Source organism: Sus scrofa, chromosome 3, assembly GCF_000003025.6.
Source record: "Sus scrofa isolate TJ Tabasco breed Duroc chromosome 3, Sscrofa11.1, whole genome shotgun sequence".
Taxonomy (NCBI): domain Eukaryota; kingdom Metazoa; phylum Chordata; class Mammalia; order Artiodactyla; family Suidae; genus Sus; species Sus scrofa.
Genome location: NC_010445.4, coordinates 125,098,769 through 125,118,379, shown reverse-complemented (window position 1 = coordinate 125,118,379; position 19,611 = coordinate 125,098,769). Strand labels below are relative to the sequence as shown.

General features: G+C 53.8%; 1 protein-coding gene across 4 annotated transcripts in view; it reads left to right on the top strand.

The window, feature by feature from the left end:
* Positions 1 to 19,028, top strand: part of GREB1 (growth regulation by estrogen in breast cancer 1) — a 134,614-nt gene extending 115,586 nt beyond the window's left edge. For 3 of the 4 annotated variants that reach the window (XM_021087828.1, XM_021087829.1, XM_021087827.1), the window contains exons 23-33: positions 774 to 876; positions 3,936 to 4,094; positions 5,840 to 5,982; positions 8,157 to 8,318; positions 10,554 to 10,758; positions 11,905 to 12,082; positions 13,682 to 13,900; positions 14,190 to 14,325; positions 15,419 to 15,619; positions 16,038 to 16,176; positions 17,281 to 19,028. In XM_021087828.1, coding sequence (XP_020943487.1) covers positions 774 to 876; positions 3,936 to 4,094; positions 5,840 to 5,982; positions 8,157 to 8,318; positions 10,554 to 10,758; positions 11,905 to 12,082; positions 13,682 to 13,900; positions 14,190 to 14,325; positions 15,419 to 15,619; positions 16,038 to 16,176; positions 17,281 to 17,444 — 1,809 coding nt within the window. In that variant the 3' untranslated portion in view covers positions 17,445 to 19,028. Of the gene's footprint in view, positions 1 to 773; positions 877 to 3,935; positions 4,095 to 5,839; positions 5,983 to 8,156; positions 8,319 to 10,553; positions 10,759 to 11,904; positions 12,083 to 13,681; positions 13,901 to 14,189; positions 14,326 to 15,418; positions 15,620 to 16,037; positions 16,177 to 17,280 lie in introns of those variants that run through there. The other variant, XM_021087830.1, reaches the window with a different exon arrangement.

Below are 19,611 nucleotides of genomic sequence, written 5' to 3'. Positions count from 1 at the left end.
ACAGTGGAAGCCAAGCCCTGTTTCTGCCCTGCTGGATGCTGGTGAAACAGAACAGGGAGCCTGGAGGCCAGGGATCGAACCCTCAACCTCATGGTTCCTAGTTGGATTCGTTTCTGCTGTGCCACAATGGGAACTCCAACTTTGTTTCTTTTCCTGGCGAGAGATGTGATGCCAGCCTTTCATGCCTTGCACAGTGACTTCTCTTATCTCACCATAGATACATCTATTGATATAAGACTAGCAATTTACAATTACGCAGGATTCTTTTAAGCCATGATTATGTTTTATGTTGGCAGTTCATTTTTTAAAAGCAAGCTTTATTCAGCTTGTGATGGAGCCTTATTTCTCACAGCCTAAAAACAACGTGGCCAGTTGAAATCTGGAAAGACATTTGCAGTAATTGATAAGCAGGCGGGTCTCTGGCCCGTGGGAGTCCCTCTCTCTGGCTGCCATGCTCCTTTAGGTCACATTGCCCCTAAGATGTCTTGGCATCCCCCCAGCTCTCGTTTTAATTAGGCAAGATGCTTAAAAGAGATGGATGACAGGAGTCCTACGGTGGCCTAGCCGTTAAGGACTTGGCATTGTCACTGCTGTGGCTCGGGTTCAATCCCAGGCTGGGGATCTTCTCCATGATGTGGGCACAGCCATAAAAAAAAAAAAAGAGGGCGAGATGGATGACAGACGGGAGGCATGTCAGGTGCTCCGGCCAGCGCCTGCGCCTGTACGTAGACGGGGCATACGGATGGCTGGCTCTGACTTTCCAATCTCTACAGATCGGGAAGACAGGCGCCTACCTGCAGTTCCTCAGCATTTTATCCAGAATGCTCATTCGGCTGACGGAAGTGGATGTTTACGATGAAGAGGAGAGCAATATCCGTGAGTTGTCTCTGGGTGACGCCGGGGCTGGGAATCCTCACTGACTTGCTCCAGTGACTTTGGTTGAGTCTCTTCCTTTCAAGATGGAATTCTCAGATTCAGGGTCAGCCTCCTCCCCGGGGCTTGTAGGGCTGTGCTTATCTTTTCCTGGTAGGCATTTTGCTCAATACGAGAATAGCGCCCGAGAGACCTTGGTGGGGATACAATTACTGTCCTAAAAATAACTGCTGGTCACCCGGTCCCTTCCAAATGTCACACACTCTACTAAAACCATACCCGAAGGCCCACTTTTCTCTGCCACACCCAGAGGTGGATATGCTTCCATTTTCCTGAGAGCTCACATGTTCAGAGCCCAGCTGGGAGGTGGCAGAGCTGGAACCAAACCTGATGTGGCTGCTGCCTCTAGAAAGCAGACTTGTCCATCAGGGGAGGTTCCTGCTCAGGCCACTGAGGACTTAGGTCAGCTTCTTGGGGCAAAATGGAGATACACGATTCGCAGGCAAATAGCTCTTTTCCTTCATTTCCAGAACAGAATAACCCGATTAAGGTAAGATTCTTTTCAAAGAGCTGTTTTATGCTAATCGTTGAATACCACCTCCACTTTCTTTTCTTTCTTTTTTTTTCTTGTTTTGCTCGTTAGGGTCGCACCCGCAGCCCATGGCAGTTCCCAGGCTAGGGGTTGAGTCAGATCCTGCAGCTGCCGGCCTACGCCACAGCCACAGCAACGAAGGATCCATGCTCACGGCAACACCGGATCCTCAACCCACTGACCAAGGCTGGGAGTCGAACCTGTGTCCTCATGGATCCTAGTCGGGGTCATTACCACTGCGCCACGCCGGGAACTCGCCAGCTCTATTTTCTCTTCCACAGCCCCTCCAGTGGCTCAGAAGCTTGGTCTAGTAAATGAATCTATTGCTTTGGGCAGGAAGATTTGTATAAGGAGACCTGTGCCATAGAGAAGGGGCCCCAGTGAGCTGCGCTGGCATCTAACAGCACTTCTGAGGTTTTGTTTAAAATTTTTCATTAGAGTAGAGTTGGTTTACAATGTTGTACCAATTTCTGCTGTACAGCAAAGTGACCTGGTCGTGTGTGTGTGTGTATATATGCACATGCACACACACACACACACACACACACACACACACACACACTTTCCTTTTCTTATGTCATCTTCCATCACGTTCTATCCCAAGAGACTGGGTCTCGTTCCCTGTGCTGGACGGCAGGACCTCATTGCTTACTTATCCTTCTAAATGGAATAGTTTGCATCTACTGACCCCAAATTCCTTGTCCATCCCTCCCCCTCCCCCTCCCCCTCGGCAATCACACCTCCAGTTCTCTGGGTCTGTGAGTCTGTTTCTGTTTTGTAGGTCGGTTCATTTGTGCCATTTTTGAGATTCCACATATAAGTGACAGCTTATGGTATTTGTCTTTCTCTTTCTGACTTAGTCCCGTTAGCATGATAACTCTCGTTGCATCCACATTGCCCAAATGGCATTAGTTCGCTCTTCTTTCTGGCTGAGCAATATTCCATAGGTACCACATCTTCTTTGTCCCTTCATCTGTGGGTGGACACTGAGGTTGCTTCCATGTCTTGGCTGTGGTGACTTAACTGTACTTCTCTTTTATCGCGTGGGTCTTCAGTGTCTCCCAGGATGGTCTGAGATGTGTATCACTGTGAAATAATCACCCCCCTCACGCTAATGAACACATTCAACACGTGGTCTGGTTAGCGTGTTCACGGCGGCGTCCTTCCCAACAGCCGAGATCTAGACACGGCCCCTGTTGCCATGGATGGGTACACGTCCATCAGCAGATGAGCAAAGAAAACGGGACATACACACGCAGTGTCTTCAGCCTTGGCAAAGGGGGAGATCCTGCCATTTGCACACACAGAACTTCTTTCCATCTCTTGACCGTGTTCGAGTTTTGACCCGGAGACGCCCATCCAGCCCTTGGCCTTTCCTTTGAACGAGAAGGGAAAGGGACTCTTCATCTAAACACTTGACTTCTCCATGGCTCCCTTCACAGTCGGGAACCACATCTCAAAGGAGAGTCAACAGGTCTGCCGAGCGTCTGTCTCCTCCGTTGGCTGCGTATACCCACGATAGAGACAGGATTTGAACCCAGTTTGTTCAACTTCGAAGCCTATTTTCTCAAAACCTCTCTTATTGCCTTGGGTTTCTCTTTGATAAAATAAACCTAGTTCCTGTTTTGGGGGACGTTCAGATGGAAAGATGTTCCATCGGTGAAGCACGAAGCACCTGTTAAATACAAATGAGCCTTCCTCTCCCTCGTCTTTCCTTATTTTTTCTCTTTTTTACGGACACGGACTCTGCCCATGTCTACAATAGAGTAGGATACATATAGACATACAGAGTGATATGCATCAATAGCATATATATAATATGTCTCATATGTATATATAATCGATATGGTAGCATAAGCTCAAGTTAGACCAGCCACGTTGATTTTTTTCCCCTTTTAACCAGCAAGCATTTAGGGAGCACCACAGACTACACTACCTAGACACGGCACATGGAAAAGTGTGGCTTGGGCCATGAGTCGTCTTGACATTCAGAAGGAAGACCCGGGGCCCTGCGCACACAGAGGGGGCTTTCTCGGGGTGGTGGTGGGAGTCGGGCCTTACTGGCTGGACAGCACTTAGATATAAGAGCAAGAGAGAGAACGCCATTAGGTTCTGCCGGTGGTGGGGACCAGGGGGGGTACATTTGGGGGATGGTACTGGGAAGAAGCAGAGCACTGGGGCAGGGGTACTGCGAGCCGCGGACGTCAGCCCCAGTCAGAGGAGCAAACCCACCCCATGGGAAACGCAGCATCAGGCGGTTCCTCTGGATAGAGACAGAGCTGCATGCATCTTCTGGCCGAATTAGCACCATCCTGAAAATGGGATGCACGCCTGAGCGTTTGAGAGACCGTGGGTTCCCCTGGTAAGCGGGGGACTCCATCTCAGTTCCACGCCAGGCCTCGTCCTTGGGCCCAATGAAATAAACCCTTCTCACGTCCCCTTTTGTCACCCGTTCCTACTGATCCTGCAGACCTCAGAGATGAAGCGGACTGGCACTACCTGCAGCTCACTGACCCCTGGCCGGACCTGGAGCTGTTCAAGAAGTTGCCTTTCGACTACACTATTCATGACCCCAAGTACCAGGATGCCAGTCTCATCTGCTCACACCATCAGCGCATAAAGAGCGAAGGTCAGAGTTTTTCAGTCTCTCGCTTCCACCTGCCTCCAGAGTCCTTGGGGACAGGCTCTTAAAGCCATGAGCTGAAGGTCATGAAGGATGAGCTTATCTGGTGGTGGGGGGAGCGAACCAGCAGTGCCTGGGAGAGAACAGAGGTCACCCCCCCAACACTGGACAAGGAAAGGCTCCTCTCGGACCCCACATGCTGCTTGGTTGGTCCTAAATTATGATGCGGATGCCCTTGATGGTTGGCCACGATTGGAATATTCTGAAGGTTCTGGTTCATAGAAGAAAAAGACATGTATGTTTCTCTATGAAATTTGGATTGTCATAACCAAATGCATCGATTTTCCGTCCTTGCTCTCATTTTTCTCGCTGCTGCTTCTTTTCTTTTTTAAGGGCTGCACCTGCGGCATATGGAAGTGCCCAGGCTAAGGGTCGAATCTGTACTGCAGCTGCCGGCCTCCACCACAGCCACAGCAATGCCAGATCCGAGCTGCATCTGTGACCTACACTGCAGCTTGTAGCAATGCCAGATCCTTAAGCCACTGAGCAAGGCCAGGGGTTGAGCCCACATCCTCATGGATACTAGCTGGGTTCTTAGCCTAATAAGCCACAACGGGAATTCCTCTCGCTTCTTCTTCGAGAACCACTGACTTTCCCAGTATCATGACCTGCCGGGTTTCAGGGTCGGATGTGAGTGACCAGCGTGATTTGAGCACTGACTGGCAAAGTTCAGTGAATGGCTCATAAGAGGTAAATACTCATGGATTTCCATTTAAAATCACTCATTTCCAGAGTTCCCGTCGTGGCGCAGTGGTTAACGAATCCGACTAGGAACCATGAGGTTGCGGGTTCGGTCCCTGCCCTTGCTCAGTGGGTTAACGGTCCGGCGTTGCCGTGAGCTGTGGTGTAGGTTGCAGACGCAGCTCAGATCCTGCGTTGCTGTGGCTCCGATTGGACCCCTAGCCTGGGAACCTCCATATGTCGCGGGAGCGGCCCAAGAAATAGCAACATCAACAACAACAACAAAAAGACAAAAAAAAGACAAAAAGACAAAAAATAAAATAAAATAAAATCACTCATTTCTCACTTTATCTTCATCATTCTCAGAGCAGATCCCTTTCTGAAGGATCTTTCTTTCTTTTGCTTGTTTTTAGGGCTGCACCTGCTGCATATGGAGGTTCCTAGGCTAGGGGTCAAATTGGAGGAACAGCTGCTGGCCTGCAGCACAGCCGCAGCAATGCAAGATCCGAGCTGCATCTGCGACCTACACCACGGCTCACGCGAACGCTGGATCCCCGCTCCACTGAGCGAGGCCAGGGATCGAATCCGCATCCTCATGGATACTAGTTGGATTTGTTTCCGCCGCACCACAATGGAACTCCCAGAAGGATCTAGACCTTCTCTAACGGAGGCTGAGTGTTTAAACCTTAAGGCTGCGCAATCATTTGAAAACACGGAGGTGATTCGTGGGCTTTACAGATATTTGCATGTTAAGTTGGTCATCACTTTACACTGTCACATAGCACATCCTCAAATACGTGTTCATGCAGCATCTGCAGGTTCACAGTAAGACGCCAGGTGTACACAGCCTTTAGTTTATCCCACGGACACATTGGTTCCAACCAGCCCAGCCACCTCAGGGCGGACAGGCGACATCACACCAAGCCTGTCACAGCGTTCACGTCGGATAAGCGGGGGTGCCAGCGTTCGTCCGGCCCCTGCTGCGCTCTGATGCCCGGGGTTTCCTGCAGACAGAGGGACGCACCGCAAGCCGGACGACCTCTACGTGCGGCGGCAGACGGCGCGGATGAGGCTGTCCAAGTACGCGGCGTACAACACGTATCACCACTGCGAGCAGTGCCACCAGTACATGGGCTCCCACCCCCGCTACCAGGTAGGGCGGCCCCGCGGCTCCAGCGATGCTCCACGGCTCTCTGTCGCGTGCTGTGTTCACCTTGGCTGACGCTGCGGGTTCCTTGTGTGCGCATTCCGGAGTCGGGCGATGCAAAGTTCTGGAAGTCCTTGTCCCTCGTCCACTTGTATCCTTTGTCCCCTTCAAGACGCTCTGAAATTGGAGCTCCCATCGTGGAACCCGACTGGTATCCACGAGGGACACGGGTTCGATCCCTGGCTTCGCTCAGTGAGTTAAGGATCCGGGCATTGCCATGAGCTGTGGTGTAGGTCGCAGATGTGGCTCAGCTTTGGCGTTGTGGCTCAGGTGTAGGCCAGCAGCTGCAGCTCCGATTGGACCCTTAGCCCAGGAATTTGCACATGCTGCAGGTGTGTCCCTAAAAAGAAAAAAAAATGACATTTGCCTTAGACACTGGGTAAATGGGGATGAGCTACTGACCTGGGGCTCTGGCTGTCCAGGCTCTGGCTGGTCACGTGAAGGGGTTTGTGTTCCAGCTACACCTGTGTTCCATTCAAAGTGCTCTGGTTAGAGCTGTTGCCTTTCCTGTTTCATTCCCTCTAAAATCCCACAAGGTCATAGCATTATCCCCATTTTATAAATGAAGAGATTATGTTGGGCGGGGAGCAGAGGAGAGGGTTTTGAAGAATCAATAAGAGTTTGCCAAGGGGCCGGGGTTGGGGGGGACAGAGGGGAGGGAAGAGCACATGTGATAGAGGGGAGAAGATGGGTCTCTGGGGGAATTAGAAGTGATTTTAGGGAGTTCCCGTTGTGGCTCAATGGTAAGGAACCCAACTAGTATCCATGAGGATGTGGGTTCCATCCCTGGCCTCGCTCAGCGGGTTAAAGATCCAGTGTTGCCGTGAGCTGTGGTGTAGGTTGCAGACACGGCTTGATCCCGCATTGCTGTGGCTGTGGTATAGGCCAGTGGCTACAGCTCCGATTAGACCCTTAGCCTGGGAACCTTCATAATGCTGAGGGTGCGGCCCTAAAAAGCAAAAAAAAAAAGAAATTTTAGTGAGTGTTGCTGGAGCTTAAAGTGAAGGGTGTGTGGTCCCAGGAGAGGCAGCTGGGCAAGTGTGGCAGAGACAGACCACAAAGGGCATCAGTGCCTCGGGGCGAGGTGGGGGCCTCATGGGGGGGGAAGCTGCATCTTGATCCATCTCTGTAGCCCCGTGGAGGTTTGCAGGCATGTGAGGCTGGTTGTTTGGAACAAGGAGGAGGGCGGGATTGGGCCCTTAGCTTCTCTCTTCATCTCTTCCTGATCCACCCCCCCTTTGTCCCACCCCCAAGTCATAATCTGTTTCCCCCTCATCTCTGCTCTCAAAGTAGCGCCTCCGTCGGACTTCACAGCCCATGTGACCTGGCCCACGTCCACCCTCTCCAGGTCCCCGTGGTCCCCACCCGGGCATAGACTTGCTGTGCCTCTGCAGGAGGGGCTGTCAGCGGGAGGGTGAGGGGCTGGGGGAGACCCTCTGTGGACGCCTGAGCTGAGGCCTGGAGGAGGCATAAGCATGGCCGGGGCAGAGCCAGGCTGGGAGGTCACAGCAGAGGGCAGTGCGGGCAGAGGCCAGGAGAGGGAGGCCCCTTTGGAGAAGCGGCTGGGGGCGAGGCTGGACTTGGGGACAGCAGTGAGCCAAGACCTCCGGATGCCAGTGTCCACATCCCCAAGTCGGGGTGAGGACAGTGCCTGCTTCACAGGACGGCTGATGACGATTCCAGGAGGACAGGAGGTGCCTGGGTGTGGTGTGTGAAATAGAAGCATTCGCGCTTATTGTCTTATTAATGTGCTGTTTCATGTGTCGCTTTGGATGGGAAGATAAGCTTTGCTAGAATTAAAAACATCAACTGGAGCGTGGATGCTCTAGTTGGTAACCCAGCCTGCCTCTGGGTGGAGTCCAGGGTCTGGAGGGGTGGGTGGCTGGTGAGGCGTGGTCAGCGCCAGGAGTGGGGGGGGAGCGCCCCTGGCTGAGTGGGTGTGGCCTCAGGGGGGTGTGTCCTCTAGTGAGACCTGGGCGTCCTCTCTGTGTTCGGGTGTCAGCCTTGGGGACAGGTGGCAGTGACCTCTGTGTAGTCATGGCCACGCCGGGCCTGGGTTCTTCTGGGAAGCCAGGCCGGACTCTGATGACAAGCTCTGTCCTTTCCCCCTCGCACCCCAGCTCTATGAGTCCACCCTGCACGCCTTTGCCTTCTCTTACTCCATGCTAGGAGAGGAAATCCAGCTCCACTTCATCATCCCCAAGTCCAAGGAGCACCACTTCGTCTTCAGCCAACCCGGGGGCCAGCTGGAGAGCATGCGGCTGCCTCTCGTCACAGACAAGGTATTGGCTTCGCGGCCCCCGGGGTCCAGTCAGAGTGGCTGCAAATGACCACTGAGCTGGGGACCCAGAGACTGCGGTTCCTGATGAATCAAGGGCACATGGGGCAGGAGGGAGAGACTGATGTGGTGATGGAACTTGGGGTGGCCGGGGAGCACGAGGGCCTTGAGGTCACTCAGTGTCCGGTTTGAGCCTTGCTCTGCTGATCCCTGGTTGTGTTATTTGAACTTGTCACTTGCTAACCTCTGAGCCTCAATTGCCCCACCCGTAAGCTTTAGGCATGATAACGCTTGCGAAAAGTTCTAGTGAGAATTACATGGAATGACCAACGCAAGGCACCCGCTCAGAGCCTGGAGGAGAACAAGGGCTGAATAGGCTCTCATCCTCTTCAGCGTCTTTTCTTTAACGCGCTCTCTTACGGGGCATTTGAAACAGGCAGAGGCAGCAGAACAGCATAATGTCTCCCTTAGGGCTGGTGACCCACCTTCAATGGTTATGATTTCATGGCCAGTCTTGCTTCGTCTGGCCATCTCTCCTCATCTGCCTTCCTGGGTTATCTGGAGGTGAATCTCAGATGTTGCATCATTGCATTTGTAATGATACATACATATACATATATACATATATATAGAGAGAGAGAGACAGACAGAAAGAAGATGAAGTTTTCTTCTAAGGAAACTGTTTTTAATAATCCATTGTCTCAGAGTTCCCTGGTGGCTCAGTGGGTTAAGGACCTGGCATTGCCACGACTTAGTCAAAAGGAAGTAGAAAAAAAAATCCACGGTCTCTGTGCCCACCATTTTAGAGTCACTTGGTTTGACAGTTCCAACCTGACAATCTTGGCATCAGGTTCTGCAGCCCCAGCCCCCACAAACCTTGTATAAACACTATTCTTCTAACGTGCATAGAGCCGAATCCAGCCTCTCAGACCTAGCAGGCTGTTACCCAGCAATGGAAATGTTTGCGAAGTGGCAGAGAGGCCTTTGCTGTAAGGTGCCTCCTACCCGTGGGCTGGGGATTGAGGATTTATCAGTTTCTCCACTGTCTTTCCCTGCTAGTTTCCACCCGAGCTGGTTATGAGCACCAGCTGTGTGCACAGCTCTGCAGCAAGTGCTTTGAAGGGTTCAGAAGGAATGGAAGACCTGGCTTGGCCAGTGGAGCCTACTGTTGAGAAAAAGAGCGAAATAAAACATAGTCATGGGGAAGTTCCCATCATGGCTCAGTGGTTAACGAGCCCAACTAGTATCCATAAGGATGCTGGTTTGATCCCTGGTCTCGCTCAGTGGGTTAAAGGATCCAGCATTGCCAAGAGCTGTGGCGTAGGTCGCAGACACAGCTGGGATCTGGCATTGCTGTGACTGTGGTGTAGGCCTGCAGCAGTAGTTCCAATTGGACCCCTAGCCTGGGAACTTCCATAGGCTGTTGGTACAGCCCTTGAAAAAAAAAACAAAACACATAGTTATAGGAGTTCCCGCTGTGGCACAGTGGGTTAAGGATCTGGCATTGTCTCTGCAGTGGCTTGGGTCACTTGGATGCGATCCCTGGCCTGGCCACTTCCATATGCCACAGGTGCAGCCACACACACACACACAAAAAAAAACAAAAACGTAGAAGCGATTCATAGCCTGAGTGTATGAGAAGCTAGGTTATGTGGGTGCTGGAGGGATTTAAGGCATTGAGGCGTGACATGTTCTCCCAGCAGCACAGCGTTGGGTGCCCACAGGAGAGGGTAATGCATTGGGGTAACTGACGTGGGCCTGTTAGTTTTTGTTCCCTAACCAGCCGTTCCCAGACATGCCTTTCTTGAGCTTCTGACTCTGCGGGCTGGCAGCTTAGGCTCAGTTCGAATGGGTGGTGGTCCTGGGGTGAGTTGCTCTCACTTGTGTCAAAGGTTAGTGACCAGGTCGGCGGCGGCTGGCTGGGCTCCGGTGGCCTGGCTGGCACACCCGCGTCTGCTCCCCTCTCCAGCTGGCGAGCCCAGGCCGCTTCCTGAGAGGCTTCTGGGAGCAGGCGGGGGGCATCCAGCCTCTGCAGGCCAGGCTCAGACCTGGGACACCGTCAGTGGCATGGCATTTTACCCATGAAAGCAAGTCCCGAGGCTAAGCCAGATGCAAGGAGTGTGGAAACAGATGCCATCTCTGGACGGAAGAGGCTGCAAAGTCACATTGCAGAGGGAGGGGAGTGACGGGGGTCAGGCTGACAACAAACGCTGGCCCTCATCACGCCCCTGCTTTCCAGAGCCAGGAATACATAAAAAGCCCGACATTCACCCCCACCACGGGCCGACACGAGCACGGACTCTTTAACCTGTACCACGCGATGGACGGTGCCAGCCATCTGCACGTGCTGGTGGTCAAGGAGTATGAGATGGCCATTTATAAGAAGTACTGGCCCAACCACATCATGCTCGTGCTCCCGAGTATCTTCAACAGCGCCGGAGTGGGTAGGCCTTTTGTTTGTTTTTTCTTTTCAACCCATGCCCTCCTCAATAAAAGGTCAATGGAGCCTTGAGAGAATGTTCTAGATGTTGACTGAAAAAAAAAAAAGTGCAGTGTGAGAGGTGTGAGATGAGTTTTATAGGGGAACATGAGGACTGTGGCCCTGGAGACAGCCTCTCAGCTCTGAGGAGCTGTTCTGAAAAGGTGCAGGGGGAGTTCCTGTTGTGGCTCAGCAGGGGTCACGAACCCAACTAGCATCCATGGGGATGCAGGGTTTGATCCCTGGCCTCGCTCGGGGGGTTAAGGATCCGGCGTTGCCGTGAGCTGTGGTGTAGGTCGCAGAGGTGGCTCAGATCCTGCGTGGCTGTGGTGTAAGCCGGCAGCTACAGCTCCGATTTGACCTCTAGCTTGGGAACTTCCATATACCAAGGGTGCAGCCCTGAAAAAAAAAAAAAAAAAAGAGGTAGGGGGTCCATACGTAGGTGATTTTTGGTGACAAAGGATCCATAGGATGAAACTCACGTCTTGGCTGAAGGTTGCTGCTGACCACAGGGAGCAGATGTCTCCGTGAAAGATTTTAGTGCTTTTCTGGATATGAGATGATGCAAGACTTTGGGCATAAAATCTTCTGACAAATATCTCAAGGCCTGTTCAGCCAGGTTTGCCCAGAGCACCTCGCTCCTGAGCTCCGCCCTGGACTCCTTTCGGGAGGGGTTAAAGGTCAGGGCCACAGCAGTTAATGACTCGATCTTTGCAGAAGCAGAGGGAGAGAGGCAGGTCTTGTCCCCAGAGAGAAAAAAAGATGTTTCTCATTAAGCTTGTAGGCTTTTACAGCTCTTTCGATTTGTTTGGGTCTTTGTTTTTCTTCGACGTTCGGTTAAGGATTGAATTTGCGTTCTCAGCTCTTGGAAGAGCAGGGGTACGTAAGCAGATGCTTGAACACCCTGGAGGGGAGTCTTTCCTGCTCTCGACTTTTCTCTCCCAGTCAGCAGCCTGTAGGGAGTGGGTGCGGGCTGCAGATTAGGGCCCGGGAGCTGGTGCTGGGGCCTTGGTGGGCTCTCGTGCGGTTCTTCCTACGGGGGCTTTGTCCCCGGGGGGCAGGGTGGGGGGGCGTGGGACTGACTGAGCAGGGGGTCATCTGCCTGTTTCAGGCGCTGCCCACTTCCTGATCAAGGAGCTGTCCTACCACAACCTGGAGCTGGAGCGGAACCGGCAGGAGGAGCTGGGGATCAAGCCGCAGGACATCTGGCCTTTCATCGTGATTTCCGACGACTCCTGCGTGATGTGGAACGTGGTGGACATGGATGGCGGCGGCGGGGAGAGAAGCAGGTGAGGGCTCCCCGCCTCCGCCCCCCGGGGAAGGCCCGGGGGCGTGCTCCCTGCTCAGTGGGGGGCTTCTCGTCCATGCTTCGAGGACCCAGAGGGCACCTCATCTTCAGTGCTCGGTGGGCAGAGCTCCGCGTGGGCTGGGCTCCCATCCCAAGCCTTATTCTGCGTTTTTAATTTGGAAAACATGTGTTGGAATATACGCCATGCCGAAAATGATGCCGGATCGATCCAGTATAACATATACACCGAAAAGCAAGTCTGATACCTATCCAGACATTTTCTTGAACGGAACACATGCATTAACTAAACTCCCCTGTGAAGAAATGGACCATCCCCCGGCTCCCCAGAATCTTCCCGTCCCCCCACCCTCCCCCAGCCTCACTCCCAATGTGAAGCTGTGTTTCATTTGCTGTGTGACGTTAGGGAAACGACTCTTTGGGGTAGATTCCCCATCTTTCAAAGGGGCACTGATCCTTGCGCCAGAGGTTTGATATGAGGAGTAATTCAACTATGACAGGTGCACCCAGAGGCTGGTGATAGAGCAGCGAGATATAGGAAAGGCTCGTCCGTACAGCTGCATCTGAACATCATTGGAAAACATTTCCTTTTGTGGTTTTGCCATGACTGTTTCAAGTCAGGATCTTAGCCCTTATTTTTGGCTTTTTTTTTTTTTTTTTTTTTTTTTGAGAGAGAGAGAGACAAGTTGATTTTTGGCTTGTTTTTTGGAAAGACAACTTGAGGTCAGTTCACCTCTTGTGTGAGTGAATCCTAATATAACACTTCCCACAATCACCACTGTTCTTCTAGAAAAAAATGTTTTCTGTCTGATAGAGCTGCTCGTGCATGAGAATAGCAGTCTGCTGTGCTTTCTGGGTTCTCGCTGTCACCCCTCCGAGGGCAGGATCTCGGCCGACAGCAGCGATGGGAAAGCAGTGGAAGCTTTTCCCTCTGCCTGTCTGAATTTCATTCTGAAGCAGCCGTTCGAGGCCTGGAATGTCAAAGCTGGCCGGGGCCTTCGAGGGTTTGGTCGAAGCTTCTTAGTTGGGGGAAAGAAAGCTGAGATGCAGAGTCGAGCCGCTTGCCTGGGCTCCTACAGACAGAGCTCTGGTCACCCCAGCTCCCAGCCCTGGGGTCACTCCCTTCAGCCGCCCCGGCCATCAGGTGGCCCTCACTGTCTTCATAGACCTCAGACACCGTCACTGGGGGTAGGAGGTGTTTACACGCTGCCTCCTTCCTCCCCCCACCTTGGAATTGATAGCAGAAATGCGAGGTGGTTTGGCATGATGCAAAGACTGTGGCCCCTGGAGACAGACATACCGTTTAATCCAAGCTCTGTTGTTGAGTGACACCGGGCAACTTATCCAGAGCCTCTTCTTTCTCATCTGTAAAATGGGGGCAACATGCCTATGTGGTAAGATTGCTGCAAGGGTCAGTGATAATGAATTTGAAGTGCCTGACACGGTGCCTGGTGGTTGTGCTGGGTTCCTTGCGCACCTCCTGGCCGGGCCAGAGAGTTCAGGGAAAAGCTGACCTGGTCCAGGGGGCCTCGCTGTGGGCTGCAGGCCAACCTGGGGTTGCCCCGCTCCCTCCTTTGAGCAGGGAGTTTTCCTGGACGGAGAGAAACGTCTCCTTGAAGCACATCATGCAGCACATCGAGGCGGCCCCCAACATCACCCACTACGCCCTGATCGGCTTGCGGAAGTGGTCCAGCAAGACCGGAAGCCGCGAGGTGCGCGAGCCCTTCTCCCGCTGCCACGTGCACGACTTCATCATCTTGAACGTGGACTTGACCCAGAACGTGCAGTACAACCAGAATCGGTGAGCTCCCGCCCCACCCCCGCTCAGCCCATGGGCCCAGGGCCCTCCAAGAAGGGCAGCCTTCCACTCCGCAGGCGTGCGCCCTGCCTTTCCTGGTGCAGACGCATCACGGCCTGTCCTGTGTTCCTTCTCTGCCTCCCAGAGGAGGGTCTTCCGGGCAGGAACCAGCCTGCTTCACCTTCCGAGCCCCCAGTACAGGAGCGCGCACTCCACGTGTGTGGCGGGGACCTGACTGGGGCGTGAGCTGCCTCCAGTCCGACCCGCCCCCTCCTCCTCCGGTTCCGGGCAGGTTCATGTGTGACGACGTGGACTTCAACCTGCGCGTGCACAGCGCCGGCCTCCTGCTCTGCCGCTTCAACCGCTTCAGCGTGATGAAGAAGCAGATCGCGGTGGGCGGGCACCGGTCTTTCCACATCACGTCCAAGGTGGGCGTGGCCGCGCGCGCGGATGGGCTGCGGGAAAACGGAGGCTGGGAGCTGGTGGGGAGGGCGCCCGGGTGCCTTTGAGTCAGTGGGGTGGGCCTGACGGCTGGGAGTGCTGGTAAAGTTTCCACTTGGGAGCCCTGGGAAGAGAAAACCTCCGCTGGGTTTCCCTTCTGATCGCGGATTCTAACCAGGTCCCTGGGAGCGCTGGAGCGCATGCGCACCGCCCGCCTTCCTGTACGCCCTTGCCCACGGGCGCGCCGTGGGGGTTGCCCGGGCACTTCTCCATCACTTTTGCGGCTCGCTTGTCTGGCTTCTGTGCTGGACAGAGCTCCTGGGGGGCCGCCCTGGTGCTGCGCTCTTCTCCGGGGGCCCCTGGGACAGTGCCTGCCAAATGCTCTCCGAATGGCATTGACGGCCTCACTTGAGCAGGAGCCAGGCTCCAGGAGGGGAGAGACGTGATCCGACTGTGTTCGTGGTGGCCTGGCAGGCCTGGGCCATTCAGATGTGAAGTCACAGCCCCGCCTCCAAGGTCCCTCTTATCCGAGGGGCAGAGTGGCAGAGATGAGCTGGAGAAGGAGGCAGGACCTTGTCCTCCAGGGAACGTTCTAGACTTTTCTCTGGGAGTAACAAGGACCCATGGAGGGGGTGCAGCGAAGGGTTACGTTAGTCTCTGGCGGCAGCGTGGGAAATGTGGATGGGGTAAGAGACTGTGGGCTCAGATGGCTGGGGTGCCGAGAGGAAGGGCCCTGGGGCTGGACGGGAGACAGGATCTGGGGAGGCTTGGCCATTCCCAGGGTGCTTCTTGGATTGGGGGAAATATTCCCAAGGGCTCTGGGTTCTCATTTTTTCCTAGACCATACAGCCAATTTTTTCGCCTGAAATGCTCAGTGTCTGTAATTGCCACTGCTCACGTGATCAGTTTTCACATGTCCCACGTAGGTTAAACCTAATTTTTCCTAATGGAGAACTTCACTGTGGAGGGATGTGTTCTCGCAGCACTGCTCCACGGCACAGCCTTCCAAGAGGGGCCGCCCCGCCCGGGTTCCCTGCTCAGGGTGGCCGGGAGTGGCTGACGCCCGCCCTCCCCACGCAGGTGTCTGGCAACCCCATGGCCGTCGTGCCCTCCCAGTACATCTGCGCCCCCGACAGCAAGCACACGTTCCTCGCGGCCCCCGCGCAGCTCCTGCTGGAAAAGTTCCTCCAGCACCACAGCCACCGCTTCTTCCCTCTGTCCCTGAAGAACCACGGCCACCCCGTGCTGTCTGTCGACTGCTACCTTAACCTGGGGTCACAGGTAACTGTCAGAGGGGGTGCTGTCGAATCCCTAAATCTCGGAAATTCCTAAAACAGATGCACTGGCACCCAGGACTTGGGGTGATAACCACTCGCCTACTTTGGCTCCGGGATTGACCCCACTGCACAGCTGATAGAATAAAGGCTAAGAGAGCTGAAATGGGTTTTGCCCCAACCTAAGTCAGGAATTAAACCCAATTCTAGTGCTAAAACACTGCTGATTCTCAAGACAACTGTAACCAGATAAATCTGGAGAAGTCTCTCGGAATTGATTTTTAGGATAGATTTGGAAATAACATTAAAGCCCCCAAAGCCTGAGCTTGACCAAGCAGTTAATATTCATGTGATGCAAAACTTTTGAATAAGGGTGTTGAGGATTGCGTGGGAAATGACGTTTTTCTCTTGGATTCCTTTTTCAGATCTCTGTGTGTTACGTGAGCTCCAGGCCCCACTCTTTAAACATCAGCTGCTCCGACTTCATGTTCAGTGGCCTCCTGCTGTACCTCTGTGACTCTTTTGTGGGAGCCGGCTTTTTGAAAAAGTTTCACTTTCTGAAAGGTAACTTCCCATACTCTTACCGTGGACCTTGGATGGCTGTTGTCCCCTGGCGCCTCTTCGGAGGTGACCTCCGGTCCTAGCCCTTCATGCCAGTGGGCAAACCAAGGCTCAGGGTGCGTGGCTGCCTGACCACCCAGGGACGCACACGAAGGCTGGGCTGGGATCCCAGGGCGGCTGGCTCTGCCCTCCACCTGTTCAGGTGGGACTAGACACACCCCCTTTCTCTTCGGTGACAGGCAGGTGGTTTCGCCTTCAGGGCTGCTTTCCAGTCCAGACTCGCGTAAGCACGCAGATCTTCCTCTTGGTGGATGAGCCCTTCTTCCTTGTCTCGGGGGGCAGCGGGCATCCTTCCTCTCATCCTAACCGTCCTTCCTCTGTAGGTGTTTTCACGCTAGAGCGGTTGAGAGGGACAGACACGCATTCTCTCTGACTTAAAACCCTTTTTTCCGGTCCAGCTGGGATCCCTAATCGACTTTCGCTTTTCCTTGGTTGCTCTTAAACCTTCGGCTCTACCAAGTGTGTAGGGCGCACCAACATCGCATACGGTTTGGGAAAAGAGTGAGAGGTTTCTGCCGCAGTCTCGCTCTTGGAAGCGTTTTGCGGAGTAGGAGAGGAGGCTGGTGGGTAGGAAGGTAGGAAGCGCACCTGTGGTCACCGTGTTCGCTGAGCGTCCAGAGGGGGAGGATTCCCACGGGCGGGCAGAGGAGAGAGGTCAGAACTGCATGAGGCCTGGGCGGGTGGCCGGCTCGGACGGGTCGGGGCGCTGAGGCTAAGGGGTGGCCCGGGGTGAGGCAGTTCCCACCAGGCCCTGGAGCCGAGGGTGTCGGTTCGTGACCGCACGTGTCCACCGCCTTCTCCCGCTCTGCTCACTTCTCTGCCAACATCTCTTGGGCCCACGTTGCCTCATCTGCCAAACCTACCACAATCTCACTGTCTTGCTAAGCTTCCCAGGCGTCCCCAAGGAAGCAAGAGCTCACTCGGACGTCTGGTCCTTCCCTTTCCAGCAGCAGCCTGGGTTGCTCTTGCCGGCCGCATCCAGGCAGTAGCTTTCCCCTGGATCCACTGCCCTGCCCTCTTCACAGGCCTCTGCCATTGTCCACACAGGTGCGACCTTGTGTGTCATCTGCCAGGACCGGAACTCACTCCGCCAGACGGTCGTCCGCCTGGAGCTGGAAGACGAGTGGCAGTTCCGGCTGCGAGACGAGTTCCAGACGGCCAACGCCAAGGAGGACCGGCCCCTCTTCTTTCTGACCGGCCGGCACATCTGAGGGAGGAGCCTGCAGAGCCTCGCGCTGCTGAGGCCAAAGGAAGAATCAGAACCACGGGGTGTCTGGACTGGACCGGGCCCCAGCGAGCCCCTCGTGGTACGTGCCAGGGAAGCGAGGCCCAGAGACGGATGGGAGCGACGGGGATGGTGGATGGCGAGCAGCAACGCAAATCCTAGACCCTAGGTTCCGGGCCAGACCCCACCGCCCTGGGCCGTGTCCAAGTCCATTTTTCTGAAGAACCATGTTTTCCCGACGTCGCCGCATCCACATGCTTCCGTGGACAAACCTGACTTTTCTCTTAGTCCCGAGGGATCACTCTTGGAGGGCCTTGTAGATGTGCCAGCATTGCAGAGGACGGCTCTGATTTGGGTGGTGTAGGCGTCCCTGTTACCTGCGACAAAGCAATGTTCCCAAAGCACCGTTTTAATTGTAAAGGTTGGAGACCAGACACCACCAAGCGGGTCATTTAATGAGAATCATGCACGTTTGCTCTTGTAGAAGCTCGCCCACAGGCATCACATTCAGAAAGGAAAACTCTAGTTTTGGTTCAGAGCAAATGCGATTCTGATAGTGTAGGGTAAACACCCTACCTCTTAGAAAGGGCAAAAGTGAAAAGAAACTTTAAAAAAAAAAAAAAAAAAAAAAAAAAAAAACCAACTGCAAGAGTTTCAGGAAGGAAGTTAGAGTTACAGAGGTTGACCTTGAGAAAGATGATTTGCCTTACGAAGGAAAGAGGCCCCAGTGGCTTCAAACAGGGAAAACAACCAAAGCAAGATAGCCAATACTTAAGAACTAGACTTCTGACTCTTATTTATGGAGGCTCGGTGTTCAGTTCCTTGAATGGCTTGTCTTCTCTTATGAATGTTTGGTCCCTGACCGGAGAGGAAGGGGGACAGACGAGGCAGCCGGGAGGTTCCACGATGCCCACACTCCTTTGCCTGCCAGCGTGCCAGAGCGCCCCCTAGAGGCCGGCCTTGGGTCAGGTGCTTTCCCAGATCTTGCGAGACCCTTCCAGCAGCCTGGCTGGGTGGAGTCATTCTTCCCGTTTGAAAGATGAGCCGGTCGAGATGCAGTGTGCACCTCACCAGGAGCACACGGTTTGGAGAGAAGCAGAAGCAGAGTCCTGGATTCTGGATTCCAGGGTCCATCTCCCCCCAACCCCACATTGCTGATGGAGTGGCCTGTAACCAAAGAAAAATCGAGAGCTGCTCAGAAGGGAAGCAGCAGCGTGCCCTCGTCTCTGTCCGTCCTGGACCTGTATGAGCACTCGGATGGGTGACAGCCCGAGAAGAAGTCCTTTTCAAAGACGATGCCAAAGAGTTAATGTCAGTGTTTTCTTCCCTAAGAAAAAACAAGTCCATGAGTAGAAAAGATTTAGGTCATGTTTCTAAAATGATCACTTTGTACCTGTCATTCATTATTCCTATTTTGGAGTAAAAACTTACCTTCTTCTGTTCTACTTGTTTTTTGTAAATAGCCGCTTCTGGGCTGCTCTTCCCATTTTATTAGTTAATTTAAACTTGAAAAAAAAAACTAATATTCTTGTTCGTTTCAGCCTTATGAATAAAATTTGTGATGCGTGTATTGTTTCCTCGGTGGGGATGAATGGCGTTGCTTTGAGAGGAAGTTGTGTGGCCAGGGACCTCCGGGAGCTACCTGCTTAAAATCTCATGGCCTGATAGGGCAGTTTGGGAATGGAGAGAAGAATGAATCCATAAAAGGAAGGGTATGTTAACAGGTGCGGGGGGGGGGGGAGGGGGTCCCTGGAAGAGAAAAGGCAGACCGGGGTGGAAATGGAAGAGACAGTAGCTCTGAGGGTTCCCAGGAGGCTGCCATGCAGGCAGGTGGTTCTGCACTACCCTGAGCTTTGGAGCAGTTAAAGAAGCTGGAAGGGGCCTGGGCATTTGTCAGGGTCATTAACAGGGGGAGCCGTTTGGAGTAGCCAGGCTGATGGGCCCCTCCCAGCTCTTCCTGCCGCATCTCCCACCCCCACAACCTTGGGCCGAGCAGCTGGGGGGGCTGAAGCTCAAGCAGGATATGGAATTTGGAGCCTTAAGCAGGGGGTGGGGGTGGGGGTGGGGGAGAGCTGGGAGGGGGCACTGGGGGCCAGACCTTGGTGGGGACAAGCTTTTGGCACCCCCTCTCCACGGCATTGTCCTTTCCCCAC